General features: G+C 44.8%; 1 protein-coding gene across 13 annotated transcripts in view; it reads right to left on the reverse strand.

Annotated features, from left to right (window-relative positions):
* The window catches only part of Kcnma1 (potassium calcium-activated channel subfamily M alpha 1), a 699,737-nt gene that overhangs the window by 285,345 nt on the left and 391,791 nt on the right, over nt 1–22,601 (reverse strand). For all 13 annotated transcript variants that reach the window (XM_051142911.1, XM_051142912.1, XM_051142922.1 and 10 more), the window contains exons 4-5: nt 3,316–3,409; nt 2,331–2,442 (exon numbers count right to left, since the gene is read on the reverse strand). In XM_051142911.1, coding sequence (XP_050998868.1) covers nt 2,331–2,442; nt 3,316–3,409 — 206 coding nt within the window. The remainder of the gene's footprint in view (nt 1–2,330; nt 2,443–3,315; nt 3,410–22,601) is intronic.

The raw sequence follows: 22,601 nt of genomic DNA on the forward strand, positions 1-22,601 counted from the left end.
GTGCGATATGCCACTGTTCTGTGCTCTCAGTTTCAATAGTGATGCTTCCCCTGAGAGTGCGCCATTTACTGATTTAGTAGGTACCCAGGTTCCTACCCTTCTCAGAGCAGTAAGGCAGGACTTTCTGTCTACGTCCTCCACAGGCTGAGTGAAGAAACTAGAAACCCAGGTCACAAAGCCAGTCGGCAGCTCAGGTGAGGAGACCAGAAGCCCAGCTCACGGGCACACACAGGATACAGCTCAGGTGAGGAGACCAGAAGCCCAGCTCATGGGCACACTCAGGATACAGCTCAGGTGAGGAGACCAGAAGCCCAGCTCACGGGCACACTCAGGATACAGCTCAGGTGAGGAGACCAGAAGCCCAGCTCACGGGCACACTCAGGATACAGCTCAGGTGAGGAGACCAGAAGCCCAGCTCACGGGCACACTCAGGATACAGCTCAGGTGAGGAGACCAGAAGCCCAGCTCACAGGCACACTCAGGATACAGCTCAGGTGAGGAGACCCAGAAGCCCAGTTCACGGGCACACTCAGGATACAGCTCAGGTGAGGAGACCAGAAGCCCAGCTCATGGGCACACTCAGGATACAGCTCAGGTGAGGAGACCAGAAGCCCAGCTCACGGGCACACTCAGGATACAGCTCAGGTGAGGAGACCAGAAGCCCAGCTCACAGGCACACTCAGGATACATCCAGGTGAGGAGACCAGAAGCCCAGCTCACGGGCACACTCAGGATACAGCTCAGATTTGCTTATGGCTCTCATGATCTCAACACTCTCAGCAAGCACATCACAGAGCCCAGAGGAAAACTTTTCCACTCAGCAGTAAGAGAATGTGAAAAGCCAGAGGGTGTGTGGGGTCTAACAAAGGGTATGCACACACACAGGTGCACTTTACACACTCTGTGTTACATAGTAGAAATGATTCCATTCCAAATATATGACAGATGTTTTCAAACCCAGGGCTTTGCACGATGCAAGTACATCTTCACACAATTTTAGAACATTATCTAACAATGTCTACAAAATAAATTATTCATGCTCTTTTACTTGGCAATTCCTCTTCTGGTAACATGGAAATATCTATAGAAATGGAATTTCACAAATACATTGGTGACAATGTGTGTGAAAATATCCTTCAGAGTAGCAAAGAAAGCATCCAGGCGACCCACTAGTTCCTATGGCTAGGTCCTCTATAAAACAAGCAGATAACGGAATCTTACTGAAATAGCTACAAAATTTACTTTATTTCAGAGCCGAAGGAAGGGATGTCCACTTTGTGCTCCTGTAAGAGCTAAATTGCAGTGGAATATTGTTACTTAAAACAATTTCTTCTAGAACACTGCCACCCTTGTAATATAAACTATAGGTGCACATCCATTTATTTACATGTGCTATGGGATGAGTTTGCAGAAAGGTGTGTAGCTTCTTAACACCAGGCATCTCAGGGCGGGGGTGGGGGTCATGATGGATAAAAGAAGAAGAGATGCCTGCTAGTTTCTTTGTTAATGTTTGAAAGTTTTCACTGGTTACAATCGGCATACATTATTTTGTGAAAAATACGAACTCGTCCCTCATGACCATCAAAAAGCAAAACAAAACATAAAACCAAACAAACAAACAAAAAACTCTAAAAGAGCAGAGCGGAAACTCCTAGTAAGTCCTCCAAATCTATTTCAGCCTGTCCCTCAGCCAACATAATGGGAGCGGAAATATTTGCATGTTAATTAATTAAAACTTAGACAGGGCATCAAAGAAGAACTCGGAGCTGTCAATCTAAGCATTCTCTGCACTAGCTAATTTTCTTACTAATTGTTTTACTGTCCTAGTCTTGATCTGGAATAGTGGCCTGCTGGGCCTAGCACCAAGGAACGTTCTCCCCTGCGCAGAGAGGGAGGGGGCTGAGCAGCCTGAGATACCAGAGTGACTTGAGATGTTTCATCTAGTCCTGTGTCATCCCAGAAATTGTAGCTATAAATAGGCCCCAACCAGGAGACAGAACCTAACTGTGGCAGGCAGGTCTTCAGGGGCGTCAGGACCTGTCATGGTGAAGGCTGGCCCCATTCCCGTGGGCTTCTTTAACCAGCCCTAACTCTCAGTTCCTGAATGACAAGTGACAGGACCATGGGCTGCAGAAGTCCCAGTTGTGACAGTGACAGGACTTCAACAATGACAAAACTGTGTTGGCCAAAGCACTGACTCAGCAGCCCGTCCACAGCCACTCACAGGACTTTGTGTAGGGACAGTCCAGGACAAAGATCCTTCCTAAACCCTCTGTTCTCAGTCCAGCCTGCCTTACGGGCCAGTGAAAAGGCAAAAGAGACCAACTTACCAAGCCAGCTTCTGTTTAAGTACACAGACACAAACACGGGAGGGACTGTGAAGAAATCTACCACAGAATTCACTTCCAGCCAGAACCACAGCTTATCATTGGCTGCAATAAACTGGGGGGAGGGATGGGAGGGCGGGGAGGGGAGAGAGAGAAATAAGACAGGAAAACAAAATGAGAAGCACGGTGTCAGCATTTACTGTTATGTCCTTTCGTCATAAATGTTGGGTTTCTGTAGTGTCTGGCGGAGGGTGACATTTTTCTCTTCTCATATTCTTATATTTTCCTGTACCTCAATCACTAGCTTGTTTTGGGGGAATCCACAGCCTTTTTAGGAAGTGACTATATGCCACATTCACCATACAGAATGATCAGGCAATATAATTTTCTGTGCTTCCCAACAGCCCCATGGAGAAGGCTTTAGTAGACTCACCTTCCTTGGCCTTTCTGATGTAAATCTCACTGTGAATAAAGCATATGTACATGCATTCACACCCAAACTCGCCACTCGAATTTTATACCAAACTCTCCATAAGGACAATCTAGTACAGACCCTCAAGTCCCACCAGTCTTCACTCCTGGTTGACCCTGATAACTACAATCTTAGCACTGCGAAATGTAAATTTGTGAGCTCAGATGATCCTTTAAATCTTACTTTGTAATAGGGAAAAAAATGAATCCATAGAGCATGAAGGAACACTGGGTCAGTGAAAGTATCATTGTTTCAAACCCCTGCCTTGAACCCAAATAAACACGTGATACGGAAAGTTCTCAGCTAAGCAGAGAGCTTTCCCACAGACCCTCCCAAACCAGAATGCAGGCCTGCTGTCCCCCACAGACCCCCAAGCCAGAATGCAGGCCTGCTATCCACCATGGAGACCGAGGGCTTCGCCGGGCACGCGAGACTGGTCATGAGTGCAGGGCTACCCTTGAGTTTTAGGTTCTCATGCCCCACTGTGGTTCTACTGGGAGAAGCTGCCAGACTTACCCGCAAGCCAAAGTAGAGGAGGAAGAACACGTTGAAAGCCATGTCGATCTGTAATGTGAAATCTTTGTAGAAATTCTGGCAGGATTCTATTGGGCTATTAGACAGGAAGAAGAAAAAGCAAGAGGTAAATAAAAGACACAGACAACATCATCGCGGCTTTCCAAAATGCTGAGAGACAGGAGTGTGTGGGGTAGAGGACAAAATGAGTGTTTGCTGAATACAACATTTGGTCTTTCTACCCCCTTGTGACCATCAAGCAAGCATCGCCAAAGGACTCTCCATTCAACCATTCAGTGTTTTGTTCTTTTATTTGCTTGGGGATGGTAGTGGTAATTTTATATATCGTTTTTTATCATCTAAGATTCTAAAGAGGATCATGCAGACGCCTTGGAGGAAGGACAAGCAGGAAGGACTACCAAAGTCTTTGATTTCATATTAACCCTTAAAGAACTGATTTCTTCAATTAAAAGGACTCATAATGAGGTTAAAACATCAGACCCCATGCCCTCCAGCCTATTTTCCAGCAGCCACATCTGGATCTTATAAAAGCCATTAGCAGATTCATAAAGGACCCAGGAGGATCTCAAGAAAGCCTCGGAGGAGAGGGTCCTGGTTGCTGTTCTGGCTAGCTAAGCATGGACTTCTTGTGTGGTACTCTGGACAGGGGAAGGAAACACTGTTCAACAATAAAATTCAAGACCATAAGTTAATGTAGTGGGGCAGTACTCTAAGGGTTAATTTTGTTTGTAGTTGTAGTTGGCATGCAGGTTAATGGGCTTCATGTGTGTGCCAAGCAGCCAATGTGCAACCCCAGCACACTCTACTTTGCTCAAGAGTTGGCAGTTCCAAAGAGCACTACTATACAAACTGGTACATGGCTTCCATGAGATTTCCCACAGCAGACTGATCATAGAATCAGTATGTGAGCACTCCCAAAGTCTGGGCCAGGGTGGGAAGCAGCAAAGCCTTACAGACATCTCAAGACTATAAAAGAAATTCCAGTAGACTGCTGCCTGTAAGCAAATGGAAGGCCAGGAACAGAAAGACAGTGAGGTGAGGAAAAGGAAGGGAGTACGGAGAGACCCCAAATCCTTCTTCGAATGAGAAGCAACATGGACCTCTCCTCTCCCCCCCCCTCCAAGAGAGAGGGAGCTGGAGAGGTGCATCAGGAAAGATTGCTGAGTAGCGATGCCACCTTAGAAATCAGTGCATGAGATACCAGTTAGTATAGTTGCACTCCAATGAGGGCAATGCTGGGCTGTTCAACAGGCAGGAGTCAGTGCAGCCTGGGAACGCAGGGCCCGCTCAGAGGCACGCCAGATCAGTTATGGGGGTCTCCCATCACGTGACATGCACCCAGCTTTCTCCATTCTTCATTGGGATGGCAAACCAAACATGCCCTCTGTCATGTCCCAAACCACTAATACGTGTTAACCCTCCACACACAAAGGAAGAGTAACCTATTCTTGCATTTACAAAGTAAGCAGACTGAAGAAAAGCAACAGAACTTGGTTCTTTTACAAAGGAAATGACCACTGCCGAGTTCTCACTAAGGCAGGAAAGTGAGAGGAAAACAGAATGGAGTCTGGTTAGTCTAGTGCTGAAAGGAGGCAGGCACAGAAGCTTCCACAAAACAGCCTACTCCTGTCCATTGCTTGTCTACACACACACACACACACACACACACACACACACACACACACACACACATACACACAAGCATGCACTTAAGTGAAAACGAGGACCTGTAGTTAACAAGGGACAGGTCTACAATTCTTACACTATGGTACAGTATTATAAATAGCAACAGTACAGTATATTCCTAAGATATGTATCAAGGTTGAAAGGATATGATCTACTGCAGACCCCAAGGACCGCAAGGGGACAGGATGTTTCTCTGTGCTAAGGGAGCCATTGGCAGTATGCACTATTGAAAATTAAGTGGTGTGTGTGTGTGTGTGTGTGTGTGTGTGTGTGCGTGCGTGCGCACCCGCGCACGTGTGTGCGCGCACGCACACAAAAAAACAAATAAGTTGAGTATGAGAGAGAGATTTATAGACAAGCATTGCTAACAGGAACTTGGCTTCTACATTCAAAGTATCTATTCACCTATTTTTTTTGTGCACACTGTCAGGAGAACCAAAGGAAAGCCTTGGGTCTATGTTCATCAAGTAAAATCCATAATTACCTGACTAAGGCCAAGCAATAAGCTCAATACTGCCTTTCCAACAGTCATTGACGGAGACATTGGAGGCATCTGAGGGATCTCCTGAGTTCTCTAGACCCTATTAATTCCATAAGCTTGTGGGTTCTGTTGGGAGGTCCCTTGGAAGATTTTTCTGGACTGTGGTAGACAGATGACAGTTTAGTGTCACTGAGATTATTTTTGTTCAACATAAGCAGGGTGATATATTCAAAAAAGTGTAAGCAATCAGGCCGTGGTAACTCTTCCTCATTGCTCCTTGATTGGATGGCCATGACTTAAGTTCTGGTCCTTTGCATATTGTCCAATGTTTAAGTGCAACAATGAAAGAACTTTAAAGGGTGTCATGTTGAAAACCATAGCTGAGCACTCCACCCTCATTTACAGAAAATAATACAGAAGACAGACAATGACCTTGTCACTGATGATTTTAAAAGTTCGGAAGTAACTCGATCGTTACCTTCACTTCCTTCCCACTCTGCCGAGTTCCACACTTTGCATTAAAACAACACAATAGAGGTTGTGCTGCTGTGTTTAGTGGCCATTCCTCTGGCTGGTTACAACAAGAAGGTACCCTGAGCTATAGGTAAGGTTGGGATGACGGGCAAGAGGTGGGAAATTTTTAGATGAAAACTGACCTGAGCAAGTGGAATCAGAGCACGTCCAGGGATACATTTTATGACCCCCTTCAGCAACTTCTTGCTGGGTGTGTCATGGGAGTGCCAGGAACAACACCCCTCATGGCTTTTCAAGTGCCAACAGAACTATTGATCAGAATCCCTTCAGAGATAATCTTCTGAGTGCTACAGTTCATGCTCTCACACAATCGGAAACCACAGAGTGGAGGTGCCAATGTCCCATTGTTACATTCCCCAAATGGGAACAACCCATGGCATTCATTCATCTTTAAGAAAAAAAAAAGAGAATCCATAACTCAACATCCAAAAGGCTGGCCTATCAGGATTTGTTTCTCCCCCCCCCAGGGACTTTCTCCCAGTGGTTAACACTCATTGCAGGAGGCATCTGAGATAGAAGTGCCTCTTCTGTCTCTGGTAAAGCATCAGAGTTTCCTTGTCTACATCCGCAGATGGCAGCAGGGAAACAGTGCTTCTATTTAAAACTACAAAAGAAAATGACTGAGTCACATTCTTAAATTTAGGTTGCCATTCTGAGGAGGCATGCCCACATCAGAGAAGGCTTTAGGTGAACATGCAATGCCAAACAGGGGTGGGGAATGGGGTTTAGAATTGAAAGAAGAGACACGAGTTCTGACTCTGATAGCAGCCATCTGGCCAAGCCTAACTCATTCCCAGCTGACGTGTGACTAGGTAAGTAGAGGATGTAACGCTTGGTACCAGATGGACCTTCCATCTCTAGGTTCCCACCATCTATATAGATCAGTGTGATATTAAAGCCTTGGGAACATTTAATGTGTCACCCAGTAGTCTAAGCTTGAGGGTCTTTCCAAAGATTTCTCCACGACAAAGCTCTTTCTGATGGGACATGCGCAATATAGGCCACTGGCTGAAATACGAACTTCTTGAAAGTACATGCTTAGCATATAGTTGTCTCCAGAGAAAGTGAGACACTCCGTGAGACAAGGGGTCTCTTTCTACATTTACTAAGCAACTTCCTGTAAATGTCTGTGTGGATGAAGACATGATAGACAGAACTTTCTGGACTTGAGCCTTGGAACTTGTCAAAACACAAGACACAGGCTTTCCTAGATCTTCTTCCTGAAGTGGACCCTTTGGACACTGCACCATCTCGAAGACAGAGGTATTGACCTTTCTCCTGGGCACCCATGCTTCTCCAAACTCTGTTTTTCTACGTCCTGCCTTTGGCTTCCCAACTCCATGAGGATGTTTCTCCCAGACTACTGTGGTTCTCAGACATTGGCTCACACCTGGAGGGATTTGCCAAAGCTCACTAAGCCTCAGCTCTAGAGTTTCTGATTTACAACTCTGGATTAAGGGTCTAAGGTTTTGCTTTTCACCCAACCGCCCAAATTCCACTGAGGCTATGGTCTCAGGAGCCCACCCTGAGAAGCACTACTTCCAAAGAATTTTTTTTAGCAACTGTGCACTAATTAGAGGTGCCGTTGCTCGCGAAGACTCCCATTCAGAACTGAACAGAGATGACTCAGAGTTTGAGCCCACCCTCAGCTGAACACCACTTCACTAACTGCTCAGATCAAGGCTCTGACCAGATATTCTCAGTTTCAGATATGGACAAGAGGCAAAGAATTAAAAGCATACAGGGACATAATTACCACATCACCTTACATGTTTCAACAGTGGACGTTCCAATTAGCAATCAGAGAGTACCCGCTGAGTGCATTCTCAGTTCCAGATGGAAAGGGAAGAATGACAAAATCTGGATGCGGAGGGGTGAAGGGGAGAGTGGTTTACAGGGAGTAAGGAGACGCTAAGCAGCTTTGGAACACAACAAGAACAAGCACTCGAGATGATGTAGTGGGGAAGGCACTGGTCGAGAAACAAAACAGCACCTTGTGCAATAATTTCTAACATTCAAATTCTCCCCACTCTTGAAGGCTAGTACATTTTAAAATTGAGTGGGGCCCTCTCAGTCCCCAACAGGATCACAGGCCACCAGAGGTCAGATTCAAGGCACTGCAGACATGAATCAATTCAATCAACTTAATGATGGCAGCCTCTACTCTTCAGGCTTACCTTGGCAATGTTGCTGGATTAATCTAATTAAAAGATGTCATTCATGGAGCATTAGGGACCATTCTGTCTCAAATATAATCTCTGAGCCTGACTGTGAATAAAGTACAAAACCTACCTCATTCTAGAGTGTTCTCTCTCTCTCTCTCTCTCTCTCTCTCTCTCTCTCTCTCTCTCTCTCTCTCTCTCTCTCTCTCTCTCTCTCTCTCCACGTGTGTGTGTGTGTGTGTGTGTGCGCGCGCGCGTGTGTGCGCGCGTGCACACACATGCTATTTGCTTTAGGTGCCTTTATTCCCTTAGGAATGAGACGTGAGGGGCCGGGCAGTGATGTTGCACGCCTTTAATCTCAGCACTCGGGAGGCAGAGGCAGGTGGAACTCTGTGAGTTCAAGGCCAGCCTGGTCTACAAAGAGACTTCCAGGACAGCCAAGGTTACACAGAGAAACCCCGTCTCAAAAAACAAAACAAAACAAAACGAAAAAGAAAAAGAAAAAGAAAAAAGAAAAGAAAAGAAAAGGAACAAGACCTGAATATTGCCAACTCTAAATCTCTGCTCATGCTGTGACCTCTTCAAGTGCTCTGGTCTCTGTGTTCAAACTTCAGACAGCTTTCAAGGCCAGCCGAAAAGCTTGACTCATAAGATAACTTGTGTCTTTACAGATCTTCCTTCATCTACGAGTTTCTTTATTTTTTAAATGGATGTTAGAGTATACACTTAAAATGATTTATTCATTTTTATTTTGCCTATATGCATATCTGTGTACCGTATGCACGCAATGCCTGTAGAGGGCAGAAGATGGCATCAGATCTCCTGAAACTAGAATCACAGGTGGTTATTAGCTGCCATGTGGGTGCTGGAAACTGGACCCAGGTCCTCTGGAAAAGCAGCCAATGCTCCTAACCACTGTGCCATCTCTCCAGATCCTCACAGGTGAATTTATCTGGGAATAGAAAGTGCCTCATTAAGTTTATACCCAAGTCTTCGTTTACTCAACTTCAACTCAACTGTAAAGATTTACACATATTAATGGATTTGATCCTTACAAGAGGATTAGATAAAATACGTATTTTGTTAAACATCAGTTATTTACAAACATAAAATCAGACTCCAATATCTACTCGAGCTCATACAACTGAGCGGATTAAGTTGGGATGAGGCTCAAGTAAGCTTACTGTAACCCTGACCTGCCGTTCCAGATGAGGTGCCATGCCCTTGGAAAATGAAAGGCACAGTGTCCAGTTTCAACAGAGCATCCTAAGAGGCTTGTGTCAAAACAAGGGAGTCCACTGATGCACTTCATGTTTGTGTGGCTGTCTGTCTAAACTCTATCCAAGGGAAGCTGGCCTGTCTAAACGATATCCAACATTTTTCTTTCAAGGTGGGCATATGAAATATTAGTTAGCCCAAGGAAGTCTTTCTGGGACTCTGACTGTTTCTTGAAACAGATAGATTGCATCTATAGAGAAACTGGAAACTGCCCTCCAACTTATAAACTTATACATTTATATAGGACACATTTTTAGTTTTCATTCTGAAAACTATTCCAACCTATAGTCTCTCTGTGTCTCTTTCTCACCGTGTCTCTGTCTGTCTGTCTGTCTGTCTGTCTGTCTGTCTCTAATCTGTAGAGGTTAAAGAACATCAAAATTTAGAGATCATCTTTGGGGGCTTGGTGAATTAGAGGACTCCTTGGCTATAGGAGACACAGTTGAAAAAAAAAACAAAAATCAAAAGCAAACAAAATGAATATCATAAAAGCTGATAATATTTGAAGCCTTGTATGTTCCTTTCTAACTATGGACTGGAGGACTAATAAACTTTGCATACCATCTTATCTAATCAAAGTAAAAGAAAAGATGACATCATTTAGACATAGATTCTATAGAACTCATCTACAGCCACTGGTGAATACAGACCTCACTATTGTGCAGGGTTCTTATTCTTGGTAATGTCTGGATAGTTTAGTCAAAATGAGTGCTTCACTTTACCTGTGTCCTCATTAGGATGAAATGTGCCTGAATACCCAGACCATCAAGACTAATTTTAAAAGATAAGTAAGTTTTTGCTGTATGCCCCAAACCATTAAACAGTGTTATTGTTCACATAATTCAGGTCTCAAAAAATGAACTCATAGCAATAGTGGACTAGCATGAGTGGCGTGATGCTAACTAATCATTTGGATGCTGATTGATCATTAATCTGAGTGGACCATGATGCATCCCAGGTCCTGGACAAACCCAAGTTATATCTGTCTTTGCTTTTTACTTTTCTTAATACCCCCTTTTAAGCACCAGCTCAGTTATGCACTGAAGAGTTTCATCTTTCAGGGTTGGAGAGATGATTTAGCAGTTGACAGCACTTGTGCCTCTCTCAGAAGACAGGGGTTTAGTTCCCAGAGCCCACACTGCGGCTAACAACTGCATGCAACTCCAGATCCAAAGGATCAAGCCCTTCTCTGGACTTCACCAACGCTGCATGCACACATGTGGACAACGACATACGTGCACGCAAAATACCCCCACACATAAAGTAAAAGTAAGCAAATCTAAAATGAAAAAGTTTGCCTTTCTAATACCAGGGTAGGGCATATATTTTACAATGTAGTATAGTTTACATATCTTGTTAAATACATAGAATAAAGTCTCTTCTGTCCATTGACATTAGGACTTCATCCAAGAACGTCTTCAAGGCAGGTGTCTTCTAGGCCACTGTCTTTGACATGAGGGTTGTAACTGATGCTTCATCAAAGCTAATGATAATGACATCAAATGGACTCTTTGTTTATTTAAAAATCTCAAAGTATTTTTCTTAGACACTGCACTTGTTTTAGATTTTTCTTAAAGAATGTTGCAGTTGTTTTAATGTAAATAGGAAATACTCTCTGCCACTCTATGGACCTACCGTGATCCTAAGGCCACTTGTTAAATGGCTTTACCAGAAAGTCCTTCGCTATGGCTTGTGTCAATAATTTATTCATCTTCCTGACAGCAGCTTTTAATTATGCTTGTGCTCAATGATCAAATGGGATTCAATAGCAATAAACACATAGATCATTCTAACTGTGCTGAGATAAACAGGGGTGTACAGATGGGTGATATGTGAGGCCTTGCTGCTCTGTTGAGTCATTTTGTCCTCTGTAATCTTGAGATTTGAGCAACAATGACAGCAGTGGATCTGAGAGCATTTGCATGGCACAGGGTGCCTACCTGAGCAATTAGTCCTAAGAATAAAGCATTCTTCTAGGAGACAAAGGAAATGACACAGATTGCTGACAAAGAGACAAAACATGCCTGTTTCTTACACGTTAGATTTCTCAATGAAACACAACAGATAACTTGTTGTCACAAAATAAGGTGCCAAGAGCTTTGCTACTTTCTTATGGAGCATTTTAAATTCTCTCTAAAAAAGAATTAAGTATCTGTGCTGGTTAGTGTTTGTCAACTTGATACAAACATAGATGTATTAGGAAGACAATCTCAATTGAGGAACTGCCTCCATCAGATTGGCCTATGGCTGTGCCTCCACCAGATTAGCCTATGGCGGTGCCTCCATCAGATTGGCCTATGGCTGTGCCTCCACCAGATTGGCCTATGGCTGTGCCTCCATCAGATTAGCCTATGGCTGTGCCTCCACCAGATTAGCCTATGGTGGTGCCTCCATCAGATTGGCCTATGGCTGTGCCTCCATCAGATTGGCCTATGGCTGTGCCTCCATCAGATTGGCCTATGGCTGTGCCTCCATCAGATTGGCGTATGGCTGTGCCTCCATCAGATTGGCCTATGGCTGTGCCTCCATCAGATTGGCCTATGGCTGTGCCTCCATCAGATTGGCCTATGGCTGTGCCTCCATCAGATTGGCCTATGGCTGTGCCGTGAAGGCATTCTCTAAATTACTAACTGACATAGGAAGGCCCAGCCCACTGCAGGCAGTGCATCCCTGGGCAGGTGGGCCTGAGGTTAGTAAGCAAGCCAAGGAAAACAAGCCAGCAAGCTGCATTCCTCCATGGCCTCTGTTTCAGTTCTTGTCTTGAGATTCCTGCTTGAGCCTCTGCCCTGGATTCCCTTCATGATGAACTATAACGAACTATCATTTGTGAGGTAAAACAAGCTTTGCTTTGGGTGGTAACTGAAAACAAGACAAAAACTAGAACAGTGTCTTATCTGTGTTTGTACTTACCCTCATTCTATACACAGATGCACCTGAATCTGTTAAAACCAAGACATCTGTAAAAAGCATTACAAGTCAACCTCATCAGCAATGGGCGACTGGGTTGTTTTGAAGTTGGACAGATTTAACTTGAAATCCTAGCTCTGTTGTCTATCACCCGTACTGTACTGTAGAGGTAATATGACCTCTCCAAGCCTTGGTTTCCTTGCCTGCTAACTGGGGATAAGGAGACAAATTTTAAAGGCCCTGTAAGGAGAAAATAATTTGACTATGTATTCAATCGATAATACTTATATTTACAGCTAAGTAACGTGATGGTGGTTATTGGCAGTAGCAACTGCCAATGGAATGCTCCAGAAGTAATGATGCAAAGAATGGAAACTGAGAGGATTCGTAATTGTGCTCTGTATTCCCACTTACGTCTACGTTGCTGGATCCTTGTGAAATGCACCGATGTGATGCAAACACTCTGTAGGATGTGTGGGAAGCTCTTGACTAGAGAGCTCACTACCACATGGTGAGAGTCTGTATGTCAGGATATTAATTTTGAATAAAATTAAAGAAGAAACATGGGAAAATTGTATTCCCAGGAAGACAGCCATACTGTGTCATAAATACTAAGTAATTAACCAAGATGTCATAATAGTGAAAGCCTTGGGTCACTTTCATGAGTGGCTCGCAGGAGGCTGGACACTCTTCCTCCCAGGTCTTTAGGCTCCATTTGCCCTCTTGGCTTAATCTGCATGTGTAGAACAGGCAAAGGAATGAACCACTTAAACTCTTCCTAAATAATCTCTTCCAGCTGAACTCCCAGAAATGCATTCTTCCAAAACAACTTACCCACTAATGCTTATTTTCTCTAGCTTGACTACAGACTACAATTATTTCAATCACAGTTGTTACCAGAGTGGAATTAGCATTCATATTTGCCAGCAACTTTTATGTAATAAATCAGAGTTAAGCTAATATATATTATATGAGTCTTGCCAAACAAGAGCAGCTTGCTGCAGTTTTTTACTAAATTGCCAGTGTAATTACACTAGATGCGTTCTAGTCACCCACTTTTCTACCTCCATGTGTTCTAGCCATCTCCCCTTTAGCAGTCTCATTTATCCAGAAGAGGGGAGATATAAAAGAGATTATTTACTTAGTACTAAATGCATCTTCATGAGATGTATGCTTCAGATACAGATGGGGAGCCCCTCAAGGACAGGGCTCAGGAGCCATGTGTAGGTTTGGGTAGCAGGCACACACAAACAGGCCTATGCACATACACCCCCCAGAGCTCTGCACCACAGACATGCTCTGCCCCGACCCCAACGCCACCTTCAGTCATTCTGCCAAACGGAATAGCTTAGTAAGGCAAAATACTGGAGGTCAGAGGAAAAGTCCCAGATAAGGACAAAGAGCTGTGGACTCAGACATACAGGCTGGCATGTGGGTGAGCGGCTAGAGGAAGACACTGGCCCGAGACCATGTTCATCTTACACCTGCCTTGACTAGGTCAAGAGGATTGATCAAATGCCGTGCTTTCTGCCCCTGTGTCTTCTGTTTGGATACTAAGCATCACACATTGTGCTAAGAGGTTCATAAACACTCATTTCTAAATGGTGAAAACCAACAGGTAGCCACAGCTACACGCTGGTAAGCGATGATTCAAGGGCCCCATTCATGAAGAAAACAGCCTGGAAAAAAAGAGACTTAATGTAGCTGAGAGTCAGTGTTTCTCAATTAAGCTCTCATACTTGCATAGAAAATGGAGGGGACAGTTGTGAAAAGAAAACACAAGGCCTTTACATACCGAAAACAGCCCCGGAGGATGAGCCTGACCAAGTGCGCTGGCATGTCATCACAAAATAAGCTTTTAAATAACTATGACTTCCAGCTGCTGTGATAGGTGGAAGTCAAACAGTCTTTCGTGAGCCTTCTCCAGATGTTAGACTTTGACACATGGAGGTCACTCACTGGTTCGCTACTTAGCTCCTCTCCCATGGTCTTGAGACCTTGCCTTTGCCAACAACATTTCATTCTAATTTTACCTGCAAGGATTTAGAGTGGGAAGATTAACTAACTACCTAACTCACTCACTCACTCACTCACTCACTCACTCACTCACTAGCTAACTTATCCTGTAGTTCCTGTTCTGACACCTCCTAACCATGTGTACACTAGAGCAGTCCACCCAAGGTCTACAGTGACGATGACAATGACCTTTAGTGCTGAGGATCACCCTAGTCCTGGTGTTAGGAGCCCTGGCAGCATCAGGCACTGCCAACAGCACTTCCTTTTATCTGTTGCCTTTCCTCGCAGACTTAAAAAGCAATGTCCAGTAACACATGCACTCAGCCTGGATGGATTCTGTGACACTAGTGGCCGGTGATAGCTTTCCTTGTAGTATTGTTGTTTTGTAGCTGGGAATAAATTTAAGACACTGGGATAGAACTGGCCCCAGCCTTGTTGACATCCAGCACAGAAAACAATTAGACCTTTATTGCAGAAGGAAATAAAATAGCTCTCCTGTTAGCTCTGTCTTTGGCTGACAGCAGAGGTGTGGATGTTTTCTTGAGCATTCCTATTTAGGAGTTTTTCACAGGGCCTGCAGCACCACAGCCAGAAAGAACAGTCTGAGATGTTGCTGATTAGCGGTCATGAATCTGCTGATCAGAAGGAAGGGAGAATAATCTCTTAAGAATGTCATAAAGCAACCTGGGCAGTGGAGAACAAAAACAAAAAAACAAAACAAAAGAAAAACAAAAACATAAAACAAAAAACAAAACAAAGCAAAACAAAACTACAGAGAATCTGTGAGACAAGTTAAGTGTCATCATTAACAGGGCCAAGAGAATTCCTTATACTCCCAACCCTATACTCGCATAATCATATTTCCAAGTATCTTTTTATCCACTTCATGGAATCAATGTCTTGGCTCAGGGAAGATTTCTTTTCCTTTCTCTCTTGCAGCCAAATTTATTTATCAGAATTCATTTTATCTCTCCAGGCCACAGAGATGACTCTTAGCATGTTCTCGATGGTGTGCCCTCGGCCTCTGGATCTAAATTTAGAGCGAAGCACTGTGAGCTAAAAGCAGGAAGCTTCACCCTGCTGCTGCTCCTTGCGGTGTTATGGCTGCCTCTGCTTCCTCTCTAGTGTTGTTTTCTGCAACCCGGTGAAAGCACAGGCCTGTGGTCGAGGATGCCCCAGGCGCTGACTTCCCAGGACTGTTTCCTCTGCCCCTGTGAATTGGCCCTCTCATCCCGAGTCCCCATCTTCCTGCAGATGCCTCATCACTGTAGCAGGAAGCAATGTGTGTTTCCAGGAACAAAGAGAGCTGTTTCTATTCTGAAGAGCCTCTCAGTGAGACTCAGAGGCTGAGATGGAAGCTCTCCTAACGGTGAGTGCTTCTGCCCCTGGGTCAGCATCACCTGCCTGAGAGCCACTGTCATCCAATTCCATCCAGGCTCCTTTCAGAAAGGAAAATATACTCAAAGGATCTCTTTAGTGGTTACCCAAAAAATATGTTTAAAATTATAAGCAAAGCCTCGCCTTCAGTGGGGTAGTAGGATATACCTGATGCAATGGAGGGCAGAAGGAGCTAAACTCTGCTAGGCCCCCAGATATAAGAAAAATGGAAATTCAAAAGGGGACGGGGAGGCAAGAGGCCTTCATTTCTGTTTTATTCTACCTGCTGAATTGCACAGTATTAGTCTAAGCATGCTGGCAAGTTAGCCCTGTGCAGCCCTCCCCTCCCACTGCGGGCTGACCAGGCAAGTTAGCCCTGTGCAGCTCTCCCCTCCCACTGTGGGCTCACCAGGCAAGGTAGCCCTGTGCAGCCCTCCCCTCCCACTGTGGGCTAACCAGGCAAGGTAGCCCTGTGCAGCCCTCCCCTCCCACTGTGGGCTGACCAGGCAAGGTAGCCCTGTGCAGCCCTCCCCTCCCACTGCGGGCTGACCAGGCAAGGTAGCCCTGTGCAGCCCTCCCCTCCCACTGCAGCGGACCAGGGCCACATGACACTCTGCCTTTGCTTCCCTAACTTTGCAGCCCGGTTTGTCTGCAACTTAAAACAGCTACTTATGTGAAATAAGCACCAGCCACGCATCTAGCATGATCCCCAGCAGCCAGATTTTACAAAAGTCCACCCCGAGAATACAAGACAGAAAGACAAAGTAGACATGTCATAATAACGATTAAAAAAGTAATTAAGAGCACATTTAAAGAAACTCATCGCCGGCCCTCTAGTGTTGTGATGGGGAGAGAAAGCGATCATCGTTATTAATCAATAATGCTGAATAAAGTGCCAACATGCCTCAGTGACCATGAATATCCTTTATACTACTATCCTTTTATATGTTTTAAAGCTGAATTCGTGGTATTGCTAAACACAACGAGCTACATATGAACACAACAAATAACTGTGCTTCTTGGGGGGTTTATCTTACAAGGTGGCATTTTTTTTTTTAGTAATCAAGTTGATGTATTTATCAAATCTAAGCAAACCAAAATAAGAAATACTGTCCAGGAAGCCATGAGAAGAGGTGGGAACCCTGGGCACTGTAAGCACATCCATGCTGAGCTGGGGAGGCACTGAACCGACCAGTTCAGGAAAGCCGCTGCTTAGAAACAGATCTTTGATTCTGAATGCCTGGTCGTGAGCCTTGCACCTGGCACCAGCCCGACACGAGGCTTAGTTATCTCTTTCCTACTGCACCAGTCTTGAATTTCCATGGTACGGAGTGGCTTCGGGGGGGGGGGGGGATATGAACATTCTGAGGGCCCGCAAGGATGTCTAAGAGGAATCGTATATCCCGGCTCTCCAGTGTGTAGGAATGCTCGCTGCTTTAATTCCACGCATGCGTCCAGTGCTGGCTACATTCAGAGCTGCCAGGAAAAGCACGTCACATGCATGGGCAGTGCAGGGAAAGGATCTACTGAACCTGGAGGCAACAACCAGAAGGGTTGCAGCATGCAATGAAAACCACGCTTGGTCTTGGCTGCCATGCGGAAAAGACCTACATCAAAGAGTCTGCTGTGCGGCTCCTGGGTGAGAGTCATACGAGAGAGGCGAGTTACTTCAGCAATGACAGACATGGGCAGAAAAAGGTTCAAACCACTCTAAACAGAACACCGTACAGAGCGCTGGCATTTCACACGAGAAGAGGCAGCTTTGGGGCCCACAAGGGGAGAGACAGGGGAGGGAAGGACAGAATGACTGTTGCTTTGCTTGTGTGGGTTTCCTTGGTCAGTCCTTCATATGCGTGTGTTTTCATACAGTGTCTTTTTTATTTGATTCGGCAAATAACCTCACGACACCTGCTGTAATTGTTTAGATGTTTTGAATATTTGGGAGGAGCAAGGTATTGGTGACATAAGGATACACACCATGATTTCCTATTGGGATAGTTTATTTCAAAAGCAGGGCTCAGGTTAGGTAGATAAATAAGAGACAGTTAAGTGCCAACGTCCTTCACGTCGTGGTTTCAGAGTTCGTGGGGAATCTCCAGGCAGAACAATGTGTTGAGAACCGAAAGTTCACGAACAGCGGCATCACCCCTAAAAGCCACGTATGCCCTGTAGCTTTAACCCACTCCCAATGAAGCCATTTTTTTTTCCTCTTACACCATACTTGGAGAATGGAACCTTGGATAGAAGTGACATGGCTTGGCACATTCTTTTAATTAAAAGTGACTGAACAGCAAATAAATACGCATTTGAAACTTTCAGGTTCTTTTCCCAGTCTGCCCCGTCTCTGTCTGTCTCTGTGTACATACCTGGGCATTCTTTGCTGTGGAGGCCAGAGGACAAGCTTGGGTGTTGTTCCCCAGGGTCTCCCTCTGGTCTGCAACTCACCCAGCAGGATAAGCTTACTGACTAGTGCAGGCCCCAGGATCAGCCTGCTCCGCCCGCCCCCATACTTGGATTATAAACACATGACACCGAGTCTATTTTTTTTCAATGTATGTGCATAGAAATCATTTTCAAGGCAAGCACTTAAAAGTTTTTCTTCAAAGAATGAAAGCAGCACTGACTGAGGAGGGGCACCAAGCTCCCATCAAATGTCAACACCACAGCAGCTAGCTGAGTGCTGTTTAACAGCTGCCTGCCCCCACAGAATCCTGGTCTTTTCCCCCCACTGCCTGTTGTGCCTCCTGTGACCACAAACATATTGAGCACAGTTCAGGGAGGTCTATGCTATAAGCTATAACCCTAGCAATGAATTCCTCTCCCATAGCGCTCTCCAGCTGGACGGAGAAGAAGGAATTATGTTTAGCGTTTGTAAAGTATTCCTTTTAATATGCTTCTCTGGGGATCAGAGCTTGTGAGGACCGTGGTGGCAGCTGTGATAAAGATTTGGACACTGTGAACAGGCAGGACACAGTATCTGCCTGTCATACACACTGGGAGCAGAGCAGCTTCTAGGACCCAAGTCTCACCAGAAGATAAGGATAAATACAGCCAGACGGGACACACAAGACTATTGATTGAACAGGTATCTCCAGAGCTCTTTAGTGACAGATACCCCGATTCATTGGAAGGACACAGAACTCAGTGAAACACAGTTGCTGCTCCAGAACAGTACAGTCAAGGGAGGCTTGCTTCAATGTTCTGCTAAACACATTTCCTGGCTGCAGGCAAGCTGCATATCTCTCTGGACTTCAAACTCCTCACTGACATGCTACTCATTGGGGATGGTGAGAGAAATGAACAAGTCAACGCTAAGTGCTCTGACAGTGGCCAGCAGGACTTACAGTGATCTCTAATACTCAAACCCAAGCAATAAACTCCAGGTCTCTGGAACAAGAAGACCATATCTGGATTCTGAATACTGAACAGACACTGATCTGGAGGAGAAGGTGGATTGAGGCACAGAAGTCGGGGGCTAAGTGTGGGCAGAGGCTTGCATGTACAACAGGACACAGAACCTCACACTACTGCGGAGCCTAGCGGCTTGTAGGACCAGCAAGAATTGAGGATAGACAGAAGACGGTGAAGCATCCGTGTGCCCAGGAACACGCGTGGCCTTCATCCTAAAGAAAACAGGAAGCTGACAGAAACTTCATTGTAGAGGAGAGGCAATTTTATCAAATTAAATCCCAGAAGAAAAAAGTTATCTTGCATTCTTAAAAGTTTATGTGTATGAATGTTTGCCTGCATGTATGCATGTTTGTATGTATGTTTGCATGTATGTATGTATGTGTGTATGTATGTATGTATGTGTGTATGTGTACCAGTTACCTGGGAAAGGCTAGAAGAAGGCATAAGGTCCTAGAAATGGAGTCACAGACAGTTGTGAGATGCTCAGTGGATGCTAGGCACCAAACCCAGGTCCTCCGCAAAAGCAGCCAGTGCTGTTAACCTTTAATCCGTCTCTTCAGTCCCAACCTATGCAAATCCTGAGGAAAAATTCTTTGCTATAGGACAACTAATGCCATCTTGGGGGGGGGGGTAGCTTTCTTCAGAGACTGGCAATGTCAGGGTTTCTTTAGGGACAGGCTTATAATATCACCAGAGCAGTTACCTGAACCACAATGGCCCTCCATGCCTGTTTCTGGGGTCTTTCTATCACAAAGAAATGGAAGCACATGGCTTGTGCTTTTGGAAGAAACTAGCTTACTAAGTGTCTACTAACAGAACAGTGGTTAAGTGACAGTAGAAAACCACTCAGGATAGGCACCCTTCTACACTTTGACCAGGGACAGCTGTCCAGATAGACACATCCCTACAATGACAGGCGCACTGCATGTGTCCATTCTTAGGCACACAGAGAAGGTATGGCTGGCACTTTCTCTGCCTCCCCAACTCATTTCCTAAAGAACTTAGTTATGCCATCAGAACCATCGGTGAAAGTGGTTCTTATAGGATAGAAACCAACTGATAAGCACAACCCTCGTCATTTCGGAGCTTGGACATTTCAGCTCCAAGAACACCTGAAATACTTATTCTTAGAGTGAGACTTTCTTTCCATCCTATGAGTAAGAAGGAAGGTGACATTTTCAGAGGGTGCCTCCTCTTTAAAGAGCAGCCAAGTGCGTTTATGTCCATTTAAGCTCAACTTTCAAGTGTAACTATGATGGGAATTCTATCCCCTCAGTTCATGAAGCAGAAACAGGAGAGCGTTGTGTCCCTGTTGCCTAGACCATGTGAGTCCCTCTGTCTCTGGCCTTAGAGAGCAGAAGACATAGTGCCTTGTGGTCACCATGGAAACAGAAGATTTCCTCATATCCACAACAACTAAGATGTTTAGTAGACATCCAGCCAGGGATTGCTCAAAGTGAAGGAACACTGTTGCGGGTTGGTTCTTTTTGGGTCTTTTGTCTCCACATTTCTCCACACACCCATACCATCCAGGACACTGCAACACAGCGGTTCTCAACCTGTGGACTGAACCCCGTTGGGGGTCAAATGACAGTTTCACAGGGGTCGCCTAAGACCATCAGAAAGACTCAGATATTTACATTATGGTTCATAAAGTAGCACAATTACAGTTATGAAGTATCAAGGAAGTAATTTCATGGTTGGGAGTCGTCACCACAGCATGAGGAACTGTGTTAAAGGGTTACAGCCTTAGGAAGGTTGAGAACCACTGTTGTAGCAGATCTTACGTTGAAAACAGCCTTTGTAGCTGCTACCTGTAAAGGATGGAGGAAGTCCCTCCAGGTTTGAGAAGAATGAGGGGATTATTCTGAGCTGTCCCTTTCTCTCCCACAAGAATACAAATAGGAAAACCCAACAAAGGCTGAGTCCTCCTCTCTGCTGGCCCCAGTCACAGACAAACTCATACACAGCCAACAAATGGAATAATATGAAGTGACATCAAAGCACTGCCACCTTCACCAAGTGACCACAGGATTTCTGGGATAGAAATGGCAGCCCGCAAAGACTGTTAAGAGCTCCTCCCTGCATGTTCCAGCAACGCCATGAGCAGACACAGCTCAGGCTTTCCCCTGCTGTCCCACTGCGAACCCACAGACCTCCACACATCCATGTGTGTCAGCAGTCCCTGATGAACAAATATCAAAGAGGGATCATTCACTAGTCCATAGATAACAGTTTCATATGGATTAATGGAAATCAGCAAGGTTCAAGAACGCTTTCATCGTGAAGGGCTGAGTAAAGCCACAAAAGTAAAAATAGGTTTAAAAAAATTTTTAAACCTATGACCCTATGTCTAAGTGCACTTGTCTGAATACCAACCATTTTCTTGTTGGATTTTAAACATTTTGAAATTTTCACCATTCCAAAAATCCACTAATGTGTGAACTTTAGTGTATCTTTGTGAAGTTGCCTCTCTCTTTTTTTTTTTTTTTTTTTTTCAAATTCAGTTCCTCATAAGAAAGGTACTTGGTGCTGCCAGGGGAATTTTGTTTGCTGACTGGGGAGTTGGTAACACAAATCAACGAGGGGCAAAGCGTCATCACTCTCCATGTCAAACAAGCAAAACAAAATAGCAGACAGCTGGCAAAGTCCTTTCACATTACTAGCAGCTGGCAAAGTCCCCTCATGTTTCCGGCGTGTGCCACTGCTTCCTGTTGTGACAATGAACTATGGCTACTGTAACAAGGAATTATTGGAGAGATATGATGGTGCGCACAGAAATGCTGTCCAGCTTTTATGCTCCTCTTGTAAGTATAAAGCTATCATGAAATTAAATTATCATTTAACAAGTTTACTCTTGCAGAGTACAAGGGTTCAATTCCCAACAGCTCACAACTGTCAGCAATGCTGGATCTAGAGGTTCCGACAGCCTCCTCTGGTCTCCACAGGCATTGCACAGGCAGAGTACACATGAATACATAAGGCAAAACACATGTTAAAAAAAAAATCTGTCCTTCGCCTGTTTGGCTTTAATGTATCGAGGAGCCAACGTAATGTCTATTTGTGGTTTAAAGAGCAGGGCCTATTGAAAAATCTGCAAGTGGGTTTCTTTAGAAAGCCCATGGTGGGCACATAGAAAATGCACAAAGGAGGTGTAGGAAGCTGCAGAGATGCATGCCAGCATCAGCTGTCTCAAAAGGGCATTCATTTAAACAAAAGCAGCATTTACTTACCATATGGATTCTCAGAGACAAGCCCTCAAGATGAAATCAACTGTCAATAAACAAAGTCACTAACACAATGTGATAAGGTCACTCCTGGGACGAAAAGATCACAGCAATCTGCTGAGGTAAGCAGAAGCTAAGCAGCACAAGGCTGGGCAACGTTATCACTGTCAGGCCCCCATAAAGCTACCT

Source organism: Acomys russatus, chromosome 3 (genome assembly GCF_903995435.1).
Source record: "Acomys russatus chromosome 3, mAcoRus1.1, whole genome shotgun sequence".
Taxonomy (NCBI): domain Eukaryota; kingdom Metazoa; phylum Chordata; class Mammalia; order Rodentia; family Muridae; genus Acomys; species Acomys russatus.